Source organism: Sphaerodactylus townsendi, linkage group LG06, assembly GCF_021028975.2.
Source record: "Sphaerodactylus townsendi isolate TG3544 linkage group LG06, MPM_Stown_v2.3, whole genome shotgun sequence".
NCBI classification, from domain to species: domain Eukaryota; kingdom Metazoa; phylum Chordata; class Lepidosauria; order Squamata; family Sphaerodactylidae; genus Sphaerodactylus; species Sphaerodactylus townsendi.
Genome location: NC_059430.1, coordinates 17344791 through 17364989, shown reverse-complemented (window position 1 = coordinate 17364989; position 20199 = coordinate 17344791). Strand labels below are relative to the sequence as shown.

The 20199-nt window shown below is 47.4% G+C and overlaps 1 protein-coding gene across 2 annotated transcripts in view; it reads right to left on the bottom strand.

Annotated features, from left to right (window-relative positions):
- The window catches only part of ITIH2 (inter-alpha-trypsin inhibitor heavy chain 2), a 46715-nt gene extending 35640 nt beyond the window's left edge, over positions 1 to 11075 (bottom strand). For both annotated transcript variants that reach the window (XM_048500329.1, XM_048500330.1), the window contains exons 1-3: positions 10909 to 11075; positions 3302 to 3376; positions 1633 to 1668 (exon numbers count right to left, since the gene is read on the bottom strand). In XM_048500329.1, coding sequence (XP_048356286.1) covers positions 1633 to 1668; positions 3302 to 3376; positions 10909 to 10995 — 198 coding nt within the window. In that variant the 5' untranslated portion in view covers positions 10996 to 11075. The remainder of the gene's footprint in view (positions 1 to 1632; positions 1669 to 3301; positions 3377 to 10908) is intronic.
- Positions 11076 to 20199: the final 9124 nt, after the last annotated feature.

The following is a 20199-nucleotide window of genomic DNA, read 5'->3' as shown; positions in this document are numbered from 1 at the left end:
TTGGGCCACAGTTGGCAACCCTAGGTAGCACTCCATTTCTTTTTCTATAGGAAGGCCGTGGCAGGGGTAACATCCCAGGAGAAAAGCTAAAAAGAAAAACAAGGTTTTGCCCTCATACAAGAAGTTCTGGCCAGAGTTCCTAGAGATTCCTAGAGCTATCTGGAAATAACCTTTGTCAGTTCTAGGTAGTGCCAGGAATCATTAGAAACTGTTTGGGCAGAATTTCTTGTAAGCAGATGAGGTCTTATTTTCCTTTCTAATTTTTCTCCCCAGGATGATCACAGGGTCCAGTTTCAGGCCACCAAGGAGGTGAGCATCAGAACACAAGGGCCCTAATTCTCTGAAGGTCTCCTGCCATTCGTAGGCAAAAAGGAGTCCCTCCATAGGCTCAACGAGGTGGTGGTCACCTGCAGTTAGGGGCGGCTCCCCAGGGCCCAGCCCCCCCCAAGGGGCTATGGCCCAGGGGTCTTCAAACTATGGCCCTCCAGATGTTCAGGAACTACAATTCCCATCAGCCCTGCTACTTGGCCATGCTGGCAGAGGCTGATGGGAATTGTAGTTCCTGAACATCTGGAGGGCCATAGTTTGAAGACCTCTGGGCTATGCAAACAACCTGCAGGGAACCCTCTTGGAGCCATATGAAAACTTTAAGCCTAAGGAGTTCGTCTCTGCAGGCTGGCAATCACAGTATGCAGACTCTTGCTGTCTCCCTGATTAATTTTTAAAAATGTTCTGAGTTTATGATGATCCGTTTTCCCCCAGCTGAGACCCTCCCTCTCACCCCCACAAGTCAATATGCTTTCCAGCAGCCTCCAGCGACCATTGCACAAGAGAACACAACCCTTTGAAAATCTGAACCGGTTAAGATCCGGGAACACAGGAAGAAAACAAAACAATGTTAAGCAAACTGTGGGATCGATTTCAAGGTAATGATTGATGGGAAGAATCACTTCGCTGAAGAGAGCTAGATTCCAGTCCAGTATCGCCTGAAGAGACTGACATGGTTTTCTGGGTACAAGTTTTCGAGAGTCAAAATTTGAAGGGAGCGTTGACTCTTAGAAGCTTCTACCCCCCAAATCTTGGGCCAATGGACTTGAATGTGCCTCCTTCATTGCAGACCAACATGGCTACTCTCGGAAACTCTCTTCATTGCAGAAGGGACAGGGGTTTTTGTGAACTTCTTCTAGGTGGGTCTGCCAGCTCTGGGTGGGGAAATACCTGGAGATTTGGGCAATGGAGTCTGAAAAGGGCAGGGTTTGGGGAGGGGAGGGGGACCTCAGTGAGTTACAAAGCCGCAGGATCCGCCCTTCAAAGCAGCCATTTTCTCCAGGGGAATGGATCTCTGTAGTTTAAGGTGACCAGATGGTCACCTTTGTAAACCGTGACGGGTGGGTAAGTGGGCGGCCGCGCGCGCGGGAGGCTGCCGCACTGCCTTGCGCCCCAGAAGGCAGTGCAGCAGCCTTCCAAAAATCGGAACACTTGTAAAAACCCGTGGGACGCGGGACAAATTGTTTTAAGGCGGGACTGTCCCGCCAAAAGCGGGACGTCTGGTCAGCCTACTGTAGTCAGAAGATCAGTTGAGATTCTGGAAGATCTCAAAGGTTGGGGGGGTGGGGATATTGGAATACTCACTACTTCTCCCGAATCATCAGCAGTAGTAATGCTCCTCTAGAGAAAATGAAGATACCAGAAATGAGTAATCAGTGTATTTAGGCAAAATCAACATATGGGCCTTTTCCGTGTGGCCCCCATCTTTGAACAGGATTGCTTGAAAATGCAAAGTTGCAATAGATTGTCCCCATTCTAGCTTGCTGAAATGAAGCAGGAGATGCTTGACGTTCAACTCCATCGAGCGGGAGATACCCCCGGAGTGGCTGGTGGCAGCCCTTGGTTTTGGTAATGTCCCTCCCCCAGAGTAAGGGAAAGGGGCAGTGTCACCAAGCAGAGATTTGGCATGGCTGCAAACTTTTCTGACCTCCTGTAACCTGATGAAATGGAGGCCTGAGAGTCTCTTTACTCACTATCTAAACAGCACAGACAAAATTACTGACAAATGCCAAGAGACTTCTCCACGTTGACCTCAAACTGGGCCCTATCTGCCCATTAATGGGAACACGTCTATACGGTAGTTGAAAAGTTGCCCCAAAGACAGTGTAATGAAACGGCAGTTCAATTATGTCTGACTGAAGCTCCTTTAATATTGAGATTAGTTCCGACCACAACAGCAAGATAGTCTTGTACCGGGTCAAAAATCAAAGGGCATCCCTGCCTCATTCCGCAAATTAAATAGCTGCATCCCTTGATTCTGAGTTAAGTGTCAACCTGCACGTATCATGTGGAACAGATTTTCCAAGCCTGAACTCCCAGATGAAATGCCTCTGACGAATGCCGTCCCTCATATGGAGGGGCAGGAGGTCACCTGGTCTTATCCCAGGCAATCCCTTGTTTGAAATTCTTTTTCAGAGGACAGCAGCAGCCATGCAAGGATCCTGATTTAGATTGGAGCTTTGGGGAGGGGTTGGGCCTGCAAATGAGAGAGGATTTAACCCTTCCACCCCATTCTGTTTTCACCCAGCAAAACTGTCTCCATGCCCTGTTATTAGACCTTGAAAAATAAACATTATAAATACCCTCCTGCAATCTTTTCTTTTTTGTCCACCTCACAGAGATTTAACCCTTTTTATGCAATATGGAGGATATAGGTTGGGTCTGGCTCCGCAGCTTACATCTTGGGGAATATCGTAACGGAATTGTGCGTTCTTCCCAGTCCGTCTGATTCAGATTATGAATCAGAAGATTCCTTCCTTCCTTCAGCAGTGGCATAGTGGCTAAGAGCAGTGGCTAAGAGCAGGTGCACTCTGATCTGGAGGAACCAGGTTTGATTACCAGCTCTGCCGCTTGAGTTGTAGAGGCTTATCTGGGGAATTCAGATTAGCCTGTGCACTCCCACACACGCCAGCTGGGTGACCTTGGGCTAGTCACAGCTTTTCGGAGCTCTCTCAGCCCCACCCACCTCACAGGGTGTTTGTTGTGAGGGGGGAAGGGCAAGGAGATTGTAAGCCCCTTTGAGTCTCCTACAGGAGAGAAAGGGGGGATATAAATCCAAACTCTTCCAAACTCTTTTCCTTCCTTCCTTCCTTCCTTCCTTCCTTCCTTCCTTCCTTCCTTCCTTCCTTCCTTCCTTCCTTCCTTCCTTCCTTCCTTCCTTCCTTCCTTCCTTCCTTCCTTCCTTCCTTCCTTCCTTCCTTCCTTCCTTCCTTCCTTCCTTCCTTCCAAAACATATACAAGCAAGCACCTGTACCTGGTATCTGCCATTTCTTTGTGCAGACTGTGAAACGAATCCGTCCATCTCAAAGTCCAGCCATTCATCCAGATCCTATAAGGAGACATCCCAACAAGGTCAGTGCTCAAAAAAAGGAGACATATAATAACATTAAAGTGATGCCAGTTCACAACCAACTAACAGTGACCTGTCATGGGGCTTTCAAGGCAAGAGATATTTAGAGGTGGTTTGCCATTGCCTGTCTCTGCATAGAGACCTTGGAAATTCTTGCTGCCCTCCTATCTAAGTACTAAGCAGCGCCAACCCTGTTAAACTTCTGAGATCTGACAAGATAGAGCTAGTCAGGACTATTTAGGGTGCTGTATTATAGCAATTTGTTAAATTCTATATAGGGTGGAGAATGTGGGTAGAGAGACATTTTCTTCCCACTTCTGTAATACTAGGTTTCTTTTCCATTGCTCAAAAACAATTTAACAAAACACAATTAAACATACAAAAAAGAACCAGCATGGTGTAATAGTTAAGAGCAGGTGGAGTCTAATCTGGAGAACTGGGTTTGATTCCCCACTCATCCACCCGAGTGTCAGAGGCTTATCTGGTGAAACTGATGTGTTTCCGCATTCCTACATTCCTGCTGGGGAACTTTGGGCTAGTCACAGTCCTCTCCGAACTCTCTCAGTCCTACCTACCTCACATGATGTCTGTTGTGGGGAGAGGAAGGGAAAGGAGCTTGTAAGCCACCTTGAGTGTCCTTACAGGAAAGAAAGGTGGGATATAAATCCAAACTCTTCTTCTTCTTCAAAAATACAAATTAAAAAAAATATGTGCTGGAGATGCCCAGTGAAACTGGTGAGCAATTAATTCAAGGTCAATAAAAGAAAAGAGTGATTCATTCAAAGGCTCATTCCACACATGCAGAATAATGCACTTTCAAACTGTTTTCAGTGCTCTTTGAAGCTGTGCGGAATAGCAAAATCCACTTTCAAACAGTTGTGAAAGTGGTTTGAAAGCGCATTATTTTGCATGTGTGGAAGGGGCCAAAGAGCGATTCACTTGTGAGATTCACAGCCTCAGAATGTGGCACTAGTTTAGCTGGATTTAATAGGGAGCTGACCAGCATGGTGTAGTGGTTAGTGAACTCCAATCTGCAGGACTGGGTTCGATTCCCCACTCCTCCACATGTGCGGCAGACTCTAATCTGGCGAACGGGTTTATTTCCCCACTCCTCCACAAGAAGCCAGCTGAGTGACCTTGGGCTACTCACAGTTCTCTCAGAACTCTCTCAGCCCCACCTACCTCACAAAATGTCTGTTGTGAGGATAGGAAGGGAAAGGAGTTTGTAAGCCACTTTGAGACTCCTTACAAGAGAGAACGGTGGAGTATAAATCAAAACTCTTCTTCATCTTCTTCAAATTCTGAGAGGAGAGATCAATCAACGGCTATTAGCCACAATGACCCAAAGACCCTCCACATTCAGAGGCAGTCTAGCCCTGAGTATCACATTTTGGCCTCCATCCCATTCTTGTAGGATTTCCCAAGGGCAATGAGTCAGCCACTGCTGGAAACCAGATGATGGATTATGACTTTGTAAACTGAGCCAAAGAAAGGCGAGGGAGGGAGGAAAACTCTGAGGAGAACAAAAAATGGTCTGAAGAGAACAGAAGGTTGAGAGCAGCTGAGAGTCGGTTAAAGGAAAAACGAGAGGAGGAGAAATGAGCCAGCTCAGAAAATCCAGGAGGGGGAGGATTTCTAAATTGCCCCCTTCCCCGACAATTCCTCGCCAGTCTCCATCTTGTGGTTTTTATTATGTTTTAACAGTTGGTCAAATTGGTTTGGAGCCTTGGAAAAGCCTGTGTGTGTAAAGCACCATGAAGTTGCATCTAACTGAGGTAACCCAGTATGGTTTTCCTGGCAAGAGATGTTCAGAGGTGGTTTGCTATTGCCTTCCGTTCCTCTGTTTAGCAGCGCATCAAGGGGCCTTTCCCCACTTACCTTAAGCCCCGCGCTACTCTCCTCAAGTGGCGCGGGGTCCCCCTGCACTCCCCACGACAGGGGCGGCGACAGCGCAGCCGCCCCGACGCTGCCGCTTTTGCGCCCCCTCAGCGCGCGGCACCCCTGGCGCTGGAGAAAATGGCGCCTTTTGATGACCCGTCGTGGGGACGCCCGGGCGCGTGCCAGGGATGCTGCACGCTGAGAGTAGCGCGCGGCATAGAGGGGATCCTTGTGAGTGGGGAAACGCCCAAGTATTAACCAGGGCCGCCCCTGCTTAGCTTCAGAAATCGGCCAAGATCAGGCTAGCCTGGGTTATCCAGCTTAAGCCAAAAAAGAAACCTGAACCTTTCAGAACCTTTCCGTTGAAAAAGACATTCGCGTGTTACCAAAGCCTCACTTCGTGTGTCTGTGGCAGAGGGGCAGGTTGTTTGTTTGTTTGTTTGTTTGTTTGTTTGTTTGTTTGTTTGTTTGTTTGTTTGTTTGTTTGTTTTGAGGGGGGTTGGAAACAATCTTACACCTGGTCTGTTCTAACATAAATCCCATTTTATTCAGTGGGGCTTATTCCCAGAAAAGTGTCCTTAATAGTTCAGCCTTTGAGATACAGAAATGAGGGAAACCACAATTTACCACTCGGTCCTCAACTGAAGAACATTCTTCAAACCCCAAACCCGCTGACTTTCATGAATGCAGAAAAGGAGTATGTAACCTCTAACTGTGGGTTCTGTGGGGCAGAACTTGGAATGAGTTTGCAACAACAAATTTTAAAAACAAAATGGTTTACTCTCTTAACATATTAACATCAATCATCAACATTTAACATCACACTTCAAGGTCCTGTTCAGGTTGCATTTTCAAGTCCTTATATTTACAGTCTACTGCAGAAAAAACAATTGCTGCTAACCTGCCTTCCATTGAGGACCTGTATACTGCACGGGTCAAAAAAAGGGCTGTGAAAATATTTACTGACCCCTCGCATCCTGGACATAAACTGTTTCAACTCTTACCCTCTAAACGTCGCTACAGAGCACTGCACACCAAGACAACTAGACATAAGAACAGTTTTTTCCCGAATGCCATCACTCTGCTAAACAAATAATTCCCTCGATAATGTTAAACTATTTATTATATACTTATTATATAATTACTGCACTACTTTTTTCATCATTCCTATTACCCATCTCCTCCCACTTATGACTGTATGACTATAGCCTGTGCTGACATTTTATTTTACATTTTATTTTATTTTATTTTATTTTATTTTATTTTATTATATTTTATTTTATTTTATTTTATGATTTTACATTTTATGTTTTCATTACTACTGATTGTTTCCTGATTGCTTTCTAGACCTATATGACAATCATTAAGTGCTGTACCTTATGATTCTTGACAAATGTATTTTTCTTTTATGTACACTGAGAGCATATGCACCGGAGACAAATTCCTTGTGTGTCCAATCACACTTGGCCAATAAAGATTCTATTCTATTCTATTCTATTCTATTCTATTCTATTCTATTCTATTCTATTCTATTCTACTGCCAAGTCCAATTCTTCTTTGCAAGTGGGTTGGCTCCTGAAGACTCCAAGGGCTTGATGAACAGGATGCAACATGATGAAGGTTTCCAGGAGAACTCTCACCCATTACAAACACAAAAAGAAACCTTGTTAAGGGCTTATACAACCAAGATCCGAGTCTGGTAGCCTTGTCTCTTCAACTACATGAGCTCTGCAGCCTTCTCCTGCTTTGGGTCTCCACCCCTTTCTGGGTCAACCCATTCTGAGCATGGGGGTTACAAGTACTGGATTAGAACTTGATTAGTTTTCATTCATTCTTTAAAAAAGAAAGGCTATCTTTAATTGCTATTTTCTGTCATTTCCAATTAAGGTATCATTCCAGAACCAAAGCTGAATGCAAGTGCGATGGAACGGCCTGAAAGTCAGAACTGGAGTGGAGACAACTAGGTCAAGAGCTACACTTGCTTACAATATTTCCCAGGTGCCCATGAGGTAATCAGCAACTCTCAGTGTAACCGACTTTGCAGGGTTGTTGTGATGATAAAGTGGGTCATCCTCGCAGGAAATCAGGTTCAAATGGAGTAATTCAGTAAATAGCCAAAATGATGGGCTCCCATCCATTTGGAGCAAGCACATTGAAATACGTTATCATCATCAACAAATCCATTATGCTAAGTAGCATATTGGGCAACAAGTGTGCTCCAGCATTTCCGGTCTTGGGCAAGTATTTCAGCCTCTTCCCATGCAATATTTAATGCCTTCATGTCTTGCTCGAAGGTTTTCCTCCAGGTGTTTCGGGGGTGTCCTCGCTGTCGTTTGGCAGGATCAGGAAGTATCCACCTCATTGCCGTCTTTGGGATCTGACCGTTCTTCATGCAAAGGACGTGGCCAGTCAGTTGAAATCTTCTGTGTTCAACGATGGTCTGGAGTTTGCACATGCTGCAGTGGCGTAGGAGGTTAAGAGGTTAAGCAGCAGTGGCGTAGGAGGTTAAGAGCTCGTGTATCTAATCTGGAGGAACCGGGTTTGATTCCCAGCTCTGCCGCCTGAGCTGTGGAGGCTTATCTGGGGAATTCAGATTAGCCTGTGCACTCCCACACACGCCAGCTGGGTGACCTTGGGAGCTAGTCACACAGCTTCTCGGAGCTCTCTCAGCCCCACCTACCTCACAGGGTGTTTGTTGTGAGCGGGGAAGGGCAAGGAGATTGTAAGCCCCTTTGAGTCTCCTACAGGAGAGAAAGGGGGGATAGAAATCCAAACTCCTCCTCCTCCTCTTCCTCTTCTTCTTCTTCTTCTTCTTCTTCTTCTTCTTCTTCTTCTTCTTCTTCTTCTTCTTCTTCTTCTTCTTCCTCCACCTCCTCCTCCTCCTCCTCCTCCTCCTCCTTTGGAGCACCTCTTCGTTAGTGATGTGGTCATAATATCGGATCTTCAGGATTCGGCGTAAGCACTTCTGTTGGAAGACGTCGAGCCTGTTGTTGACACTTATTGATGCCTTCCAGATCTCGCTAGCATCAATGGCTGTTGGGATCACAATGGAGGTGAATAGGCAGAGCTTGGTCTTTAGAGCAATGGTTGGTGAGCACCAGATCTTGTTCATTCTCCAAAAAATGGCTGCAGCCTTCCCAGTGCGGCCCCTGACCTCTGCCTGTGATCTCCATTCTGGGAGATCACACTACCCAAGTAGGTCAACCTCTCCACTCTCTCTAGCTGCTGTGATCCAGTGATGACTCCCTGCGTTCAGACTGTGGAGCTAACATACGTGATCTTTGATTTATCAGTGCTTATCCTGAACCGATTTTGCCCACTTCTCTATCCAGATCAGTTGTTGCACGATGCAGCTTTGAAATTGAAATTGGCTGCTCTTAATTAAAACTAGTTGCTGAAGCCACTGTTTTAAGCAAATTAAACCTTGGCTAAAGATATGGACCGCCTGAAAGACAAATAAGTAAGTTCTGGATCAAATCAAGCTTGAACTCTCCCTAGAAGCTAACGTGACTAAACTGAGGCATGAGAAGACAAGACATTGGAAAAGACAATAATGCCAGGAAATGTTGAAAGCAGCAGGAAAAGAGGAAGACCCAACAGGAGACATATTAGTTCAATGAAGGAAGTCACAGCCCTCAGTTTGCTAGGCCTGAGCAAGGCTGTTAATGATAAGATGTTTTGGAGGTCATGGTTCAATGGAAGTGTTGAACATTGTCATCAAGTGGCTATGGTGAGCCTGTAGAGCAGTGATAGTGAACCTTTTTGAGACCGAGTGCCCAAACTGCAAACCAAAACTCATTTAATTATCGCAAAGTGCCAACACGGCAATTTAACCTGAACGTAAAATTGGGACAGGGTTTTCGCTTTAGAAAAAATGGGTTGCGGCTCCAAGTATGCTTGCGCTAATTATGTTGGTGGGTAAGCTTGGTGAACAGGCAACCTGTGCTTAAGCTCTTCAAAATGGGTGAATCACGACCCTAGGAGGGTTTACTCAGAAGCAAGCCCCATTGCCAGCAACCGAGCTTACTCCCCGGTAAAGGAATCAGCAGCTTTCAGTTCTTTGCATGAAAAGAATCAAGTTAGGGGACTGCTTTAACAGCTTGTAACAGGGCTTACCATGGCACTGCTTCCCCAAAACTCAGGTCTTAGGTTTTAATGCTTTCAATCGAGGCCAGACCCCCGAGCTCTAGGCCCAGCCTAAGATGTGTGGGGGGGAGGAAACTGTGCCTCTACGAAAGTTGCCCACAGAGAGGGTTCCTGAAGGGTGCCACCTCTGGCACTCATGTAGGCCATAGGTTCGCCACCACTGCTGTAGAGTTTCCAAGGCAAGGGACAATCACAGGTAGTCTGCCACTACCTGCCTCTGTAGAGCAACTCTGGACTTCCTTGGTGGTCTCCCATCCCAGTATTACCCACGGCCGACCCTGCTTAGCTTCCATGATCTGATGAGATCAGGCTAGCCTGAGCCATTAATTCACAGGCTGCCACAAGTTGGAGGCAACTTCGCAGTACCTAACGCACACCCAAAGAGATTAAACCTATAAACAGTGCTGTCCCAAGGAAAGTCACACCATTCAAAGCTGTTGGCTTCGGTGGATTTAGCAGGGGGTTAACTATGCCGAGGATCCCATGACACCATTCCCAGAAAACTAAAAGAAGATTAGCCCTTCCTAAATCGCTGGATTTAATGGCAGCATAAAAGAGGTACATAAAGGAATGCCCTGACCTGTGTGGCTCAGGCTAGCCCAATCTTGTCACATCTTGGAAGCTAAGCAGAGTTGATCCCGGTGAGTATTTGGGTGGGAGACCTCCAAGGAAGTCCAGGGTTGCTACGCAGAGGAAGACAATGGCAAGCCACAAAAGAAGTCCAGGGTTGCTGTGCAGAAATAGGCAGCAGCCAACCACCTCTGTCAGTCTCTTGCTTTGAAAATCTCCATAAGTCAGCTACACGAGGATGATTGAAGGATTGGAGCACCTTCCTTATGAGGAGAGGCTGCAGCGTTTGGGACTCTTTAGTTTGGAGAGGAGGCGGCTGAGGGGGGATATGATTGAAGTCTATAAAATTATGCATGGGGTAGAAAATGTTGACAGAGAGAAATTTTTCTCTCTTTCCTCCCTGGCATCTCACTAGAACCAGAGGGGCATACATTTAGAAAAATGCTGGGGGGAAGAATTCTAGGGACTCAATAAAAGGCATGGTTCTAGCCCACCTGACAGAAGCGTGTGAATTAGGTAGTTTCTGAATATGCTGCCACAGGAGGTGGTGATGGCCACTCACCTGGATAGCTTTAAAAAGGGCTTGGACAGATTTATGGAGGAGAAGTCGATCTATAGCTACCAATCTTGAACCCTCCTTGAGTCTCTAGATTACATGCATGTCTCAGTGAACCAGGTGCTTGGGAAACAGCAGCAGAAGCCATTAACGTTCACATCCTGCACGTGAGCTCCCAGAGGCACCTGGTGGAGCCACTCTCACCCGAGGTAGCAGGTACAGGACTAAGATGGACTTTGGTCTGATCCAAACTGGGCTTTCCTCTTCTATATGTTCTATACTGCTTACACCTTGATGGCACTTTCTACCACCATAAAGGCGCTGCAGAAACCTTGGGCCCATGACAGAAATGGATACATACCTCTGGGATGTCCTCAATGATGAAGTCCAAGCCCCGTGTTTCCCAAGCCAAGACCAGCACCAAAAACAAGCCAGTGAGACGTCCCATTTTCTCCCTTTCTTGAGAAGAGGAAGCAGGTAGACAAGACGGTGGGTCCCTCTCCCTCTGTTCCACCAAACCAAGTTCAAGGAAAGACAAACAGGAGACCCTGTGGTGTTTTGAATGCCCTTTAGAAATGCTAACTTTGTTCGAGCTTGGACAAATATTTGCCATGATAGCTGTCACAAGTGGGGGGCAGGAATCACCGGGTTAGCTATTGCCAAACAGGTGCTTCCAGGAGGCTCACAGGATGAACGTTTTACTTTAAAATTTGCCCTCTGCTCCTGACCCAGCCCTACTCGGAGGAGGCCGTGAAGTTTGAGGGGCAGGGGAGTTGGAAAGGGAGGGGAAATACTACAAATAATGCAGATTAAAAGATTTATTTATTTATGGGAGCAGCAGTGGCGTAGGAGGTTAAGAGCTCGTGTGTCTAATCTGGAGGAACCGGGTTTGATTCCCAGTTCTGCCGCCTGAGCTGTGGAGGCTTATCTGGGGAATTCAGATTAGCCTGGGCACTCCCACACACGCCAGCTGGGTGACCTTGGGCTAGTCACAGCTTTTCGGAGCTCTCTCAGCCCCACCTACCTCACAGGGTGTTTTTTGTGAGGGGGGACACTTGGCATGGGAGAAAACTTGTAGAAGCACCTTTCGAGTCTCCTACAAGAGAAAGGGGATATAAATCCAACTCTCTCCTCTCCTCCTCCCTCCTCCACTCCTCCTCCTCCTCCTCCTCCTCTCCTCCCTCTTCCCTTCTTCTTCTTCCTTCCTTCTTTCTTTGTACTAACTTCTTCTTTACTAACTTTCTTCTTCTTCTTCTTCTTCTTCTTCTTTGTACCTTTCTTGTGCTGCTTTCTTCTATTTATTTATTTTCCCAAGGCATTTTTTAAATTTTGGGCTTTTGAGTACAACCCAGATTTGCCAGCTAGGGTGGGAGCCTTGGGAAGCTTTCTGAATGATAGCTTCGTCTTAGGAGGATGACTTCAGAGTGGAGCTCAGCTTGGCAGAAAGCATGGCAGTAGTTCAAAGGAAAGAAAGAAGAAGAGTTGGGATTTATATGCCTGTCCCCTTCCACTTTCCTGTAGGAGACTCAAAGGGGCTGACAATCTCCTTGCCCTTCCCCCCTCAGAACAAACACCCTGTGAGGTGAGTGGGTGGTGGGCTAGAGAGGAAGCTCAGAAGGGAACTGGCAGGCTATTTACAAGGTCACCCAGCTGGCATGTGTTGGAGTGCACAAGCTAATCTAGTTCACCAGATAAGCTAGAGCCAGTCAACTTCACAGAGTTCAGTTGTTATGAACTGTATTTGCGTATTTCAGGGCTACCCTTGAAGGCTTGACAATAAGGAGAGAGGGCTTAGCAAAGAACAGCAAAGCTTCAAGTCCATCAACAGTGTCACAATACACAGATAGAGAGAACTGTAAAGGGCTGAGACCCTGCAGTTTTGCATAGACTATGTTTTGCATAGTCTGTTTTGCATAGCAGGCCAGAACTATTATTTGTTGATTATTGTTTCTGCATTGGTTTGCCATATTTCATTGTTATACTGCACAGTATTGTTTATGAATCAGAAAACAGATTTAAAGTTTCTTTTGTTGTAAATCCGGTGAATGTTAAGGGTCACAAGGTGGGATCACACTGGCAAAGACTTGAACTCCTTTTCCATGTCTGATAATATTCCACTTAAAATCTAAGTTGGGTTACATTTGGACATATACAGATGATGATGAGGAATCCAGTTTTGAAGGATTTTAACTCTTGTGTTTTAGCTTGGTTGCTGATTAAGCTAAGGTTTTTGTTCTTTTTAAAGTTATTGTTGATACCATATTGTTCTTGTTAAGAACATAAGAACATAAGAAAGAGCCTGCTGGATCAGACCAGAGTCCATCTAGTCCAGCACTCTGCTGCTCGCAGTGGCCCACCAGGTGCCTTTGGGAGCTCACATGCAGGATGTGAAAGCAATGGCCTTCTGCTGCTGCTGCTGCTCCTGAGCACCTGGTCTGCTAAGGCATTTGCAATCTGAGATCAAGGAGGATCAAGATTGGTAGCCATTGTTGACCCTTTCGTCCACTTACAGAGCTAGTTTACTGTTTTTCTTGAAATAAATATTCAAAAACATTTAACCTACTGATGCCGCAATTAATGTAATTGTATTGGTATCTATTTTTATTTTTGAAATTTACCAGTAGCTGCTGCATTTCCCACCCTAGACTTATACATGAGTCAATAAGTTTTCCCAGTTTTTTGAGGTGAAATTAGGTGCCTCGACTTATATGCGGGTCGACTTATACACGAGTATATACGGTAATCTCTGCCGTCAGGAGATCCGTGGTAATTCCAGGGGATCTCCAGGCTACACCTGGAGGTTGGCAACCAGATGCTGAACTGGACGACCCATTAGTTTGGGCTGTTCTTACCAAGATAAAGAAGCCAGTATCTTCGGCATGCAATGCCTGTGGTCTGGTGATAAACAGGGGCTCCTCCCTGCCATATTCAAGCCCATCTTGGGTTATTTGCAGCTATCTCCTCTCTACGTCTAATCTACAACAGAGAAATAATGTAACAAAACCCACAGATGAGATTATTAACCACAATTCCCCAGTGCTTTTCAGCCCTGTTATTATTTCTTGCATTTCCCCAGAACTCCACTAGGCGGCGTCATGTACTCAATTATAGTTTCAATCCATGTTCAAGGAAACCCGAACGCTTAGTTGTCATTTTGGGGGGGTTATGAAGTCATTTGCAAATAAAGTTCTCTTTAGCCCCTACGTCTCGAACTCTGCAGACACACATATCTGTGGCTGGACCCTTACCAATCCCTATGAGCCCAGCTCTTGAGAAACACCGGCTCGATACCACCCGAGGCACAACCAGCTGCTTCCACAAGAATGCGATTTTGTCTCTAACACAGATGCTTTTACATTTGTGAACCACACAGCTGGCCTGATCTGGCAAGCAGAGGCGGAACGCTTATGGGGACATGTGGGGGTCACATGTCCCTGGGTGCACAGCAGCTGGTCACGTGGGGGTGGAGAATCGCCCCCCCCCACACCCCTCCCCTCGGCCCCGCATTACCAGGCTGCTCCTTTGGCCGGCGGCGGCTGAAGGAGCAGTCTGGTGGGCGGGGCCGAGGGGCGCCAGATGGTGGCCCAGCCAGGTAAAGGCACGTGGCAGGCACGGGGGGGCACTGGGGTAGTGATGGGGCACTTGGAGCAGGTTTTGCCCCAGGCTCCATTTCCTTCCTACACCTCTGCTGACGCACGCCTGTTGCTAGAAACATGGGCATTTCCATTGCCATTATCTGGTCCTCTGGTTCCAATGAAATTATAAGGGAGTGTAGAAACAGTCATCTATCCGCGACGGCAGGAAATCCAGCATGCTGGGTTGGGGCACGCTGAACTGCCGTTTGAAGCTCAGCTAGATTCCTTGAGTCGAGAGGAAAGGCAAGGCACGGATATTTAAAGAAACGTGCAAACGAATCAACAAACAGAAACCCCAGGGCAGTTCTTTCTAATCATCCCGCTGCTTTAAATGTAGCAAGATCCTGACCCGGCTAGCACAAGCTCGGCCGATCTTACCACATCACGGAAGCGAAGCAGGAAGTCCAGGGCTGCTACCCAGAGGAAGAAAAATGGCCAACCAACTCTGGCTCCTGTCTTGAAAGCCCTATGGGGTCACCATACATTGGCTGCAACTTGATGGCACTTTCCAACCCTATTCCCAGCATGCTCCAGTTCAATTGCCTCTTCCTGCCTTTGTTTCATCTCCTAAAATAGAATTGGCTCACAGGTCACGACAACGGACACACGCCCTGCAAGAAGAAAGGGTGTGCATGTGCACGGGTGCACATACAAATATGCAGAGGATTCTTCAAGCTGGCTAGTAGCCCTCTTAGGTCAGGTTTGGCTCCCAAGCCATCAACTGCTGACCACCAATGGAGCAGGGCTGCCAGGTCTCCCTACAAGTAGCAGGGGATAGTGGGGTGGGGTTGCCAGATCCAGGTTGGGGAACACCCTGAGATAGAAGAAGAAGAAGAAGAAGAAGAAGAAAAAGAAGAAGAAGAAGAAGAAGAGGAGGAGGAGGAGGAGGAGGAGGAGGAGGAGGAGTTTGGATTTATACCCCACTTTTCTCTCCTGTAAGGAGACTCAAGGTGGCTTACAAAACTCCTTTCCCTTCCTCTCCTCACAACAGAAACCTTGTGAGGTAGGTGGGGCTGAGAGAGTTCCGAACAACTGTGACTAGCCCAAGGTCACCCAGCAGGAATGTAGGAGTGCGGACACACAACTGATTCACCAGATAAGCCTCTGCCACTCAGGTGGAGGAGTGGGGAATCAAACCCGGCTCTCCAGATTAGAATCCACCTGCTCTTAACCACTACACCATGCTGGCTTGGGCATGAATGCATGAGAAATCCGTATTATGGTGTGCCTTTATGGGGCATGTCTATGTCTGCTGGCTATACGTACATGCCTGTGGCCGAAGGTGTACTCACCCAAAGAATACACCTGGCAGTTATGACACCAACTTGCCTCAATAGGAGGCTGTGCACACCAATAAACATTCGTCAGGCTCTTCCCAGCATTTATGGGTTCAGCTATCATACCGCACTTGTCCCTGCTTTGGGGGACACAGAGCGACTAACAACATCTTCCTTTCTTCCATGTTATGCCCGTAATAACGCTATGCGGTGGGTCAGCTGAGAACATGACCGGCCCAAGGTCACCCAGCAAGCTTCTGTAGCCGAGTGGGGATTTGAACCTACATCTCCTGGACCCTCTGACCCTCTAACCTTTGTGAGTCTGGTGTGTCCAGAGGAAAGGGACACATGAAAGAGGAAACAATTCCTTGGGTTGCAAGAAATGTAGGGCAAGGATACCCGGGTGCCCCGGAGAGAGGGAGAGAGTTTGATATCCTCTGAAACAGTTTGATATCCCCTTTTGAGGCTCAAGGGATTCCAAATTAGTCCCTTGTTGAGCTTCAAGGGCATTGCACATGCCACCATCAACATTATCAATAATAATTAATGAATGCACCGGCGTGATGTAGAAGAAGAAGAAGAAGAAGAAGAAGAAGAAGAAGAAGAAGAAGAAGAAGAGGAAGAGGAGGAGGAGGAGGAGGAGGAGGAGGAGTTTGGATTTATATCCCCCCCTTTCTCTCCTGCAGGAGACTCAAAGGGGCTGACAATCTCCTTTCCCTTCCTCCCTCACAACAAACACCCTGTGAGGTGGGTGGGGCTGAGAGAGCTTTGGAAAGCTGTGACTAGCCCAAGGTCGCCCAGCTGGCGTGTGTGGGAGTGCACAGGCTAATCTGAATTCCCCAGATAAGCCTCCACAGCTCAGGCAGCAGAGCGGAGAATCAAACCCGGTTCCTCCAGATTAGATACACGAGCTCTTAACCTCCTGTGCCACTGCTGCGTAGTATAGTGGTTGTGTAGTGGTTAAACTGGGTTTGATTCCCCACTCCTCCACATGAGCTCCAATCTGGAGAATCAGGTTTGATTCGCCACTCCTCCATACGAACAGCGGATTATAATCCGGAGGATCAAGTTTGCTTCCCCACTCCTGCACATGAAGCCTGCCGGGCAACCTTGGGCCAATCACAGTTCTCTCAGAACTCTTTCAGCTACACCTGCGTCACAAGGTGTCGGTTGTGGGGAGAGGAAGGGGAGGCGATTGTAAGTCGCTTTGAGACTCCACAAAGGTAGAGAAAAGCAGGGTATAAAACCCAACACGTCCTCTATTATTATTGAATTTCAAGGGCATTTACTCCTCATTTACGGAGCAAATACTCACAACTCAGCCAATACCATTATTGATGTTCTCGATAGCAAATAAATGGGATGCCTCAGCTTGCTTTCCAGCTGCCTGCTGTTAGCTATGATCGACCACCAAGTTTGTATTCTTTTCTTCACAACATGTCAGCAGCTTTGTGGGATCAGTCAGTCTTACCAAGCCAACAACCCTGCAAGGTAGGGATGGGAGAAAAGTGCATCGCTTCTTTTTCCACAAAAACCGAAGGTTGTGGTTTCACTAGCAATATTTCAGAGGAGGAAAGGCAGTTCAGTTTGTTCTTTGCGACTTGGCGATGATTGGCCGAAGAACCAGTTGGGGGAAATGCTGCCAAATCACAAGTGACCTATGATGTATGATGTAGGATTTGCAGGGCAAGTGATGTTCACAGGTGGTTTGTCGTGGTCCGCCTCTGCGCAGTAACCCAAGACTTCCTAGGTCAGTGATGGCGAACCTTTTTGAGACCGAGTGCCCAAATTGCAACCCAAAACCCACTTATTTATCGCAAAGGGCCAACACGGCAATTTAACCTGAATGCTGAGGTTTTAGTTTAGAAAAAACCGGTTGGCTCTGAGCCATGCATTACTCGGGAGTAAGCTTGGTGGTAGTCGGTGGCTTTGAAGCCCCCGTGCAACTCTTCCAACAGGTGAATCATGACCCTAGGAGGGTTTACTCAGAAGCAAGCCCCATTGCCAGCAACCGAGCTTACTCTCAGGTAAAGGATTGTGCTTTAGTTCTTCTCATGAAAATCAGTGGGGTTTACCAGTGCTTACCAGGGTTACCTACACTGCCTCCCCAAAACTAGGTCTTAGGTTTAATGCTAATAATCGAGCCCAGTGGCCCAGGCCAGCCTATGTGTGTATGTGTGTGTGGGGGGGTGATTTTCTGCCCCCCACATGAGGAACTCTGTGTGCGTGTGCCCACAGAGAGGGCTCTGAGTGCCACCTCTGGCACCCATGCCATAGGTTCGCCACCACTGTCCTAGGTGGTCTCCCGTTCAAATCCTAACCAGGGCTGACCTGGTTAGCTTCCAAGCTCTGCTGAAATTGGGCTAGGCTGGGCCACTCAGGTTAATTGCCAAATGTATAAGATGCCAGGGCTCGAAGCTACCAACTTGGAAGCCCGGCCTTTTAACTGGAAACTGGTGATGGCGATGGCAGGAATGCCAGCACTCTTCACGTACCCAGAGGCACCCATTGCTGCTGCTTCCTTGATATAATCCAGGACAGTCTGTGTTGACGGTAGGGATGCCAGCACTCTTCACGTACCCAGAGGCACCCATTGCTGCTGCTTCCTTGATATAATCCAGGACAGTCTGTGTTGACGGTAGGGATGCCAGCACTCTTCACGTACCCAGAGGCACCCATTGCTGCTGCTTCCTTGATATAATCCAGGACTCTCAGTCTGTGGCAACGGTAGGGATGCCAGCACTCTTCACGTACCCAGAGGCACCCATTGCTGCTTCTTCCTTGATACAATCGAGGGCTCTCAGTCTGTGGCGACGGTAGGGATGCCAGCACTCTTCACATACCCAGAGGCCCCCATTGCTGCTGCTTCCTTGATACAATCAAGGGCTCTCAGTCTGTGGCGACGGTAGGGATGCCAGCACTCTTCACGTACCCAGAGGCACCCATTGCTGCTGCTTCCTTGATACAATCGAGGGCTCTCAGTCTGTGGTGACGGTAGGGATGCCAGCACTCTTCACGTACCCAGAGGCACCCATTGCTGTTGCTTCCTTGATACAATTGAGGGCTCTCCGCCTGGTGCCGAAAAAACACCTCTGAAGGCTGAAAGGAAACCTCGAGGATTAGAGGAGGGAAGAAAAGCTCTTGAACATCGGTCGGATCAGAAAATCCAGTCGTGTGTGGCTTCCCCACCACCACCCCGTAAATTAAGTGAGAGCAAGGAAATCCCAACCTTGGCTGTGAACTCTGGCAAAGGGGCTGACCCAGAGGAGGAGGGAAGGGTGAGGCCGGCAGCCCGGCCAACTGCTGTCAGAGAGTCCTTTCCCCGTCTCAGCGAGCGGTAGGCAGCAGCTACAGCAATTAGGGGCCTTTCCGTCTTCTCCCACTTTGGGGAGGTGGGCCCCAGGGACTGCTCTCCGCCATGATCCTGCTGGTTTGCTTCTGTTGTGGTCTGGCAGTCGCTTTTGGACAGCAGGATCCTGAATTCTTAGCCCGGGAACTGGAAGAGGCTGAGATTTTGGATTACAACCTCCTTGACAATGTAAGTTGCTCAGCACGTTTGCCTTGATAGTGAGCAAGAAATTGCGGGTGGTTTATGTCACCAGGTTGTAGGTGGGGATGGCAGGGCCATAGAAGACCCCCTGGGGGTCTGGAGAGTGTTTTCTCCCGAGCTTTTAATTGCAGTTCAAAATGCACTTATTGACCTGGGAAAGTTTTCACTTGTATGGTAGGAACAGACTCAGCTTGCTCTATTTTGTCATTTCTGATTTGATGGATGCTTATTTCTATGGGGTCGTGAATGCACTTTGATGCTGACGTTTCCTTGTCGTTTTGATGAAGGATTTCAGATGAGAATATAATAGGATGTCTTATTGAATACTGTACACATCTCAGCCTTATTGCAGAATGTTTTGGACTGTGTTTCATGCGTTAAAGGGCAGGAACAGACCTCGTTGAAGAGACTGTCTTTTCTAAATATGGGTAAAGGCAGGATTTGAGTCCACTAGCACCTTAAAGACCAACGAAATTTTTCCAAAATAAGTGCTTTCAAGAGTCAAAGGTCCTTTTAGTCAGATACAGAGAAAGATTTTCTAACGTGCAAATAATCCATTAGTTAAACGTTGCTTTGCCAATTGCAGATCCTGCAAGGGTTCCCACACCTTTTAAGTGTTGCCTAGAAAAGAAAATTCTGCCAGGTGAATTTTCTCCTATTTCTGCAAAGTTTGGGGCAGGAAAATTCCCCTTTCATTTGGCAAACTTCCCCTTTCATTTCTCTCTTCTAGATAGGATACAGCCATATTCTTCAGAGTGTCCGATGAGGATCTGGGGTAAAATTAAGAACATAAAAACATAAGAACTAGCCTGCTGGATCAGACCAGAGTCCATCTAGTCCAGCACTCTGCTACTCGCAGTGGCCCACCAGGTGCCTTTGGGAGCTCACATGCAGGTTGTGAAAGCAATGGCCTGCTGCTGCTGCTGCTGCTCCTGAGCACCTGGTCTGCTAAGGCATTTGCAATCTGAGATCAAGGAGGATCAAGATTGGTAGCCATAGATTGACTTCTCCTCCATAAATCTGTCCAAGCCCTTTTTAAAGCTATCCAGGTTAGTGGCCATCACCACCTCCTGCGATAGCATATTCCAAACACCAATCACACGTTGCATGAAGAAGTGTTTCCTTTTATTAGTCCTAATTCTTCCCCCCAGCATTTTCAATGAATGCCCCCTGGTTCTAGTATTGTGAGA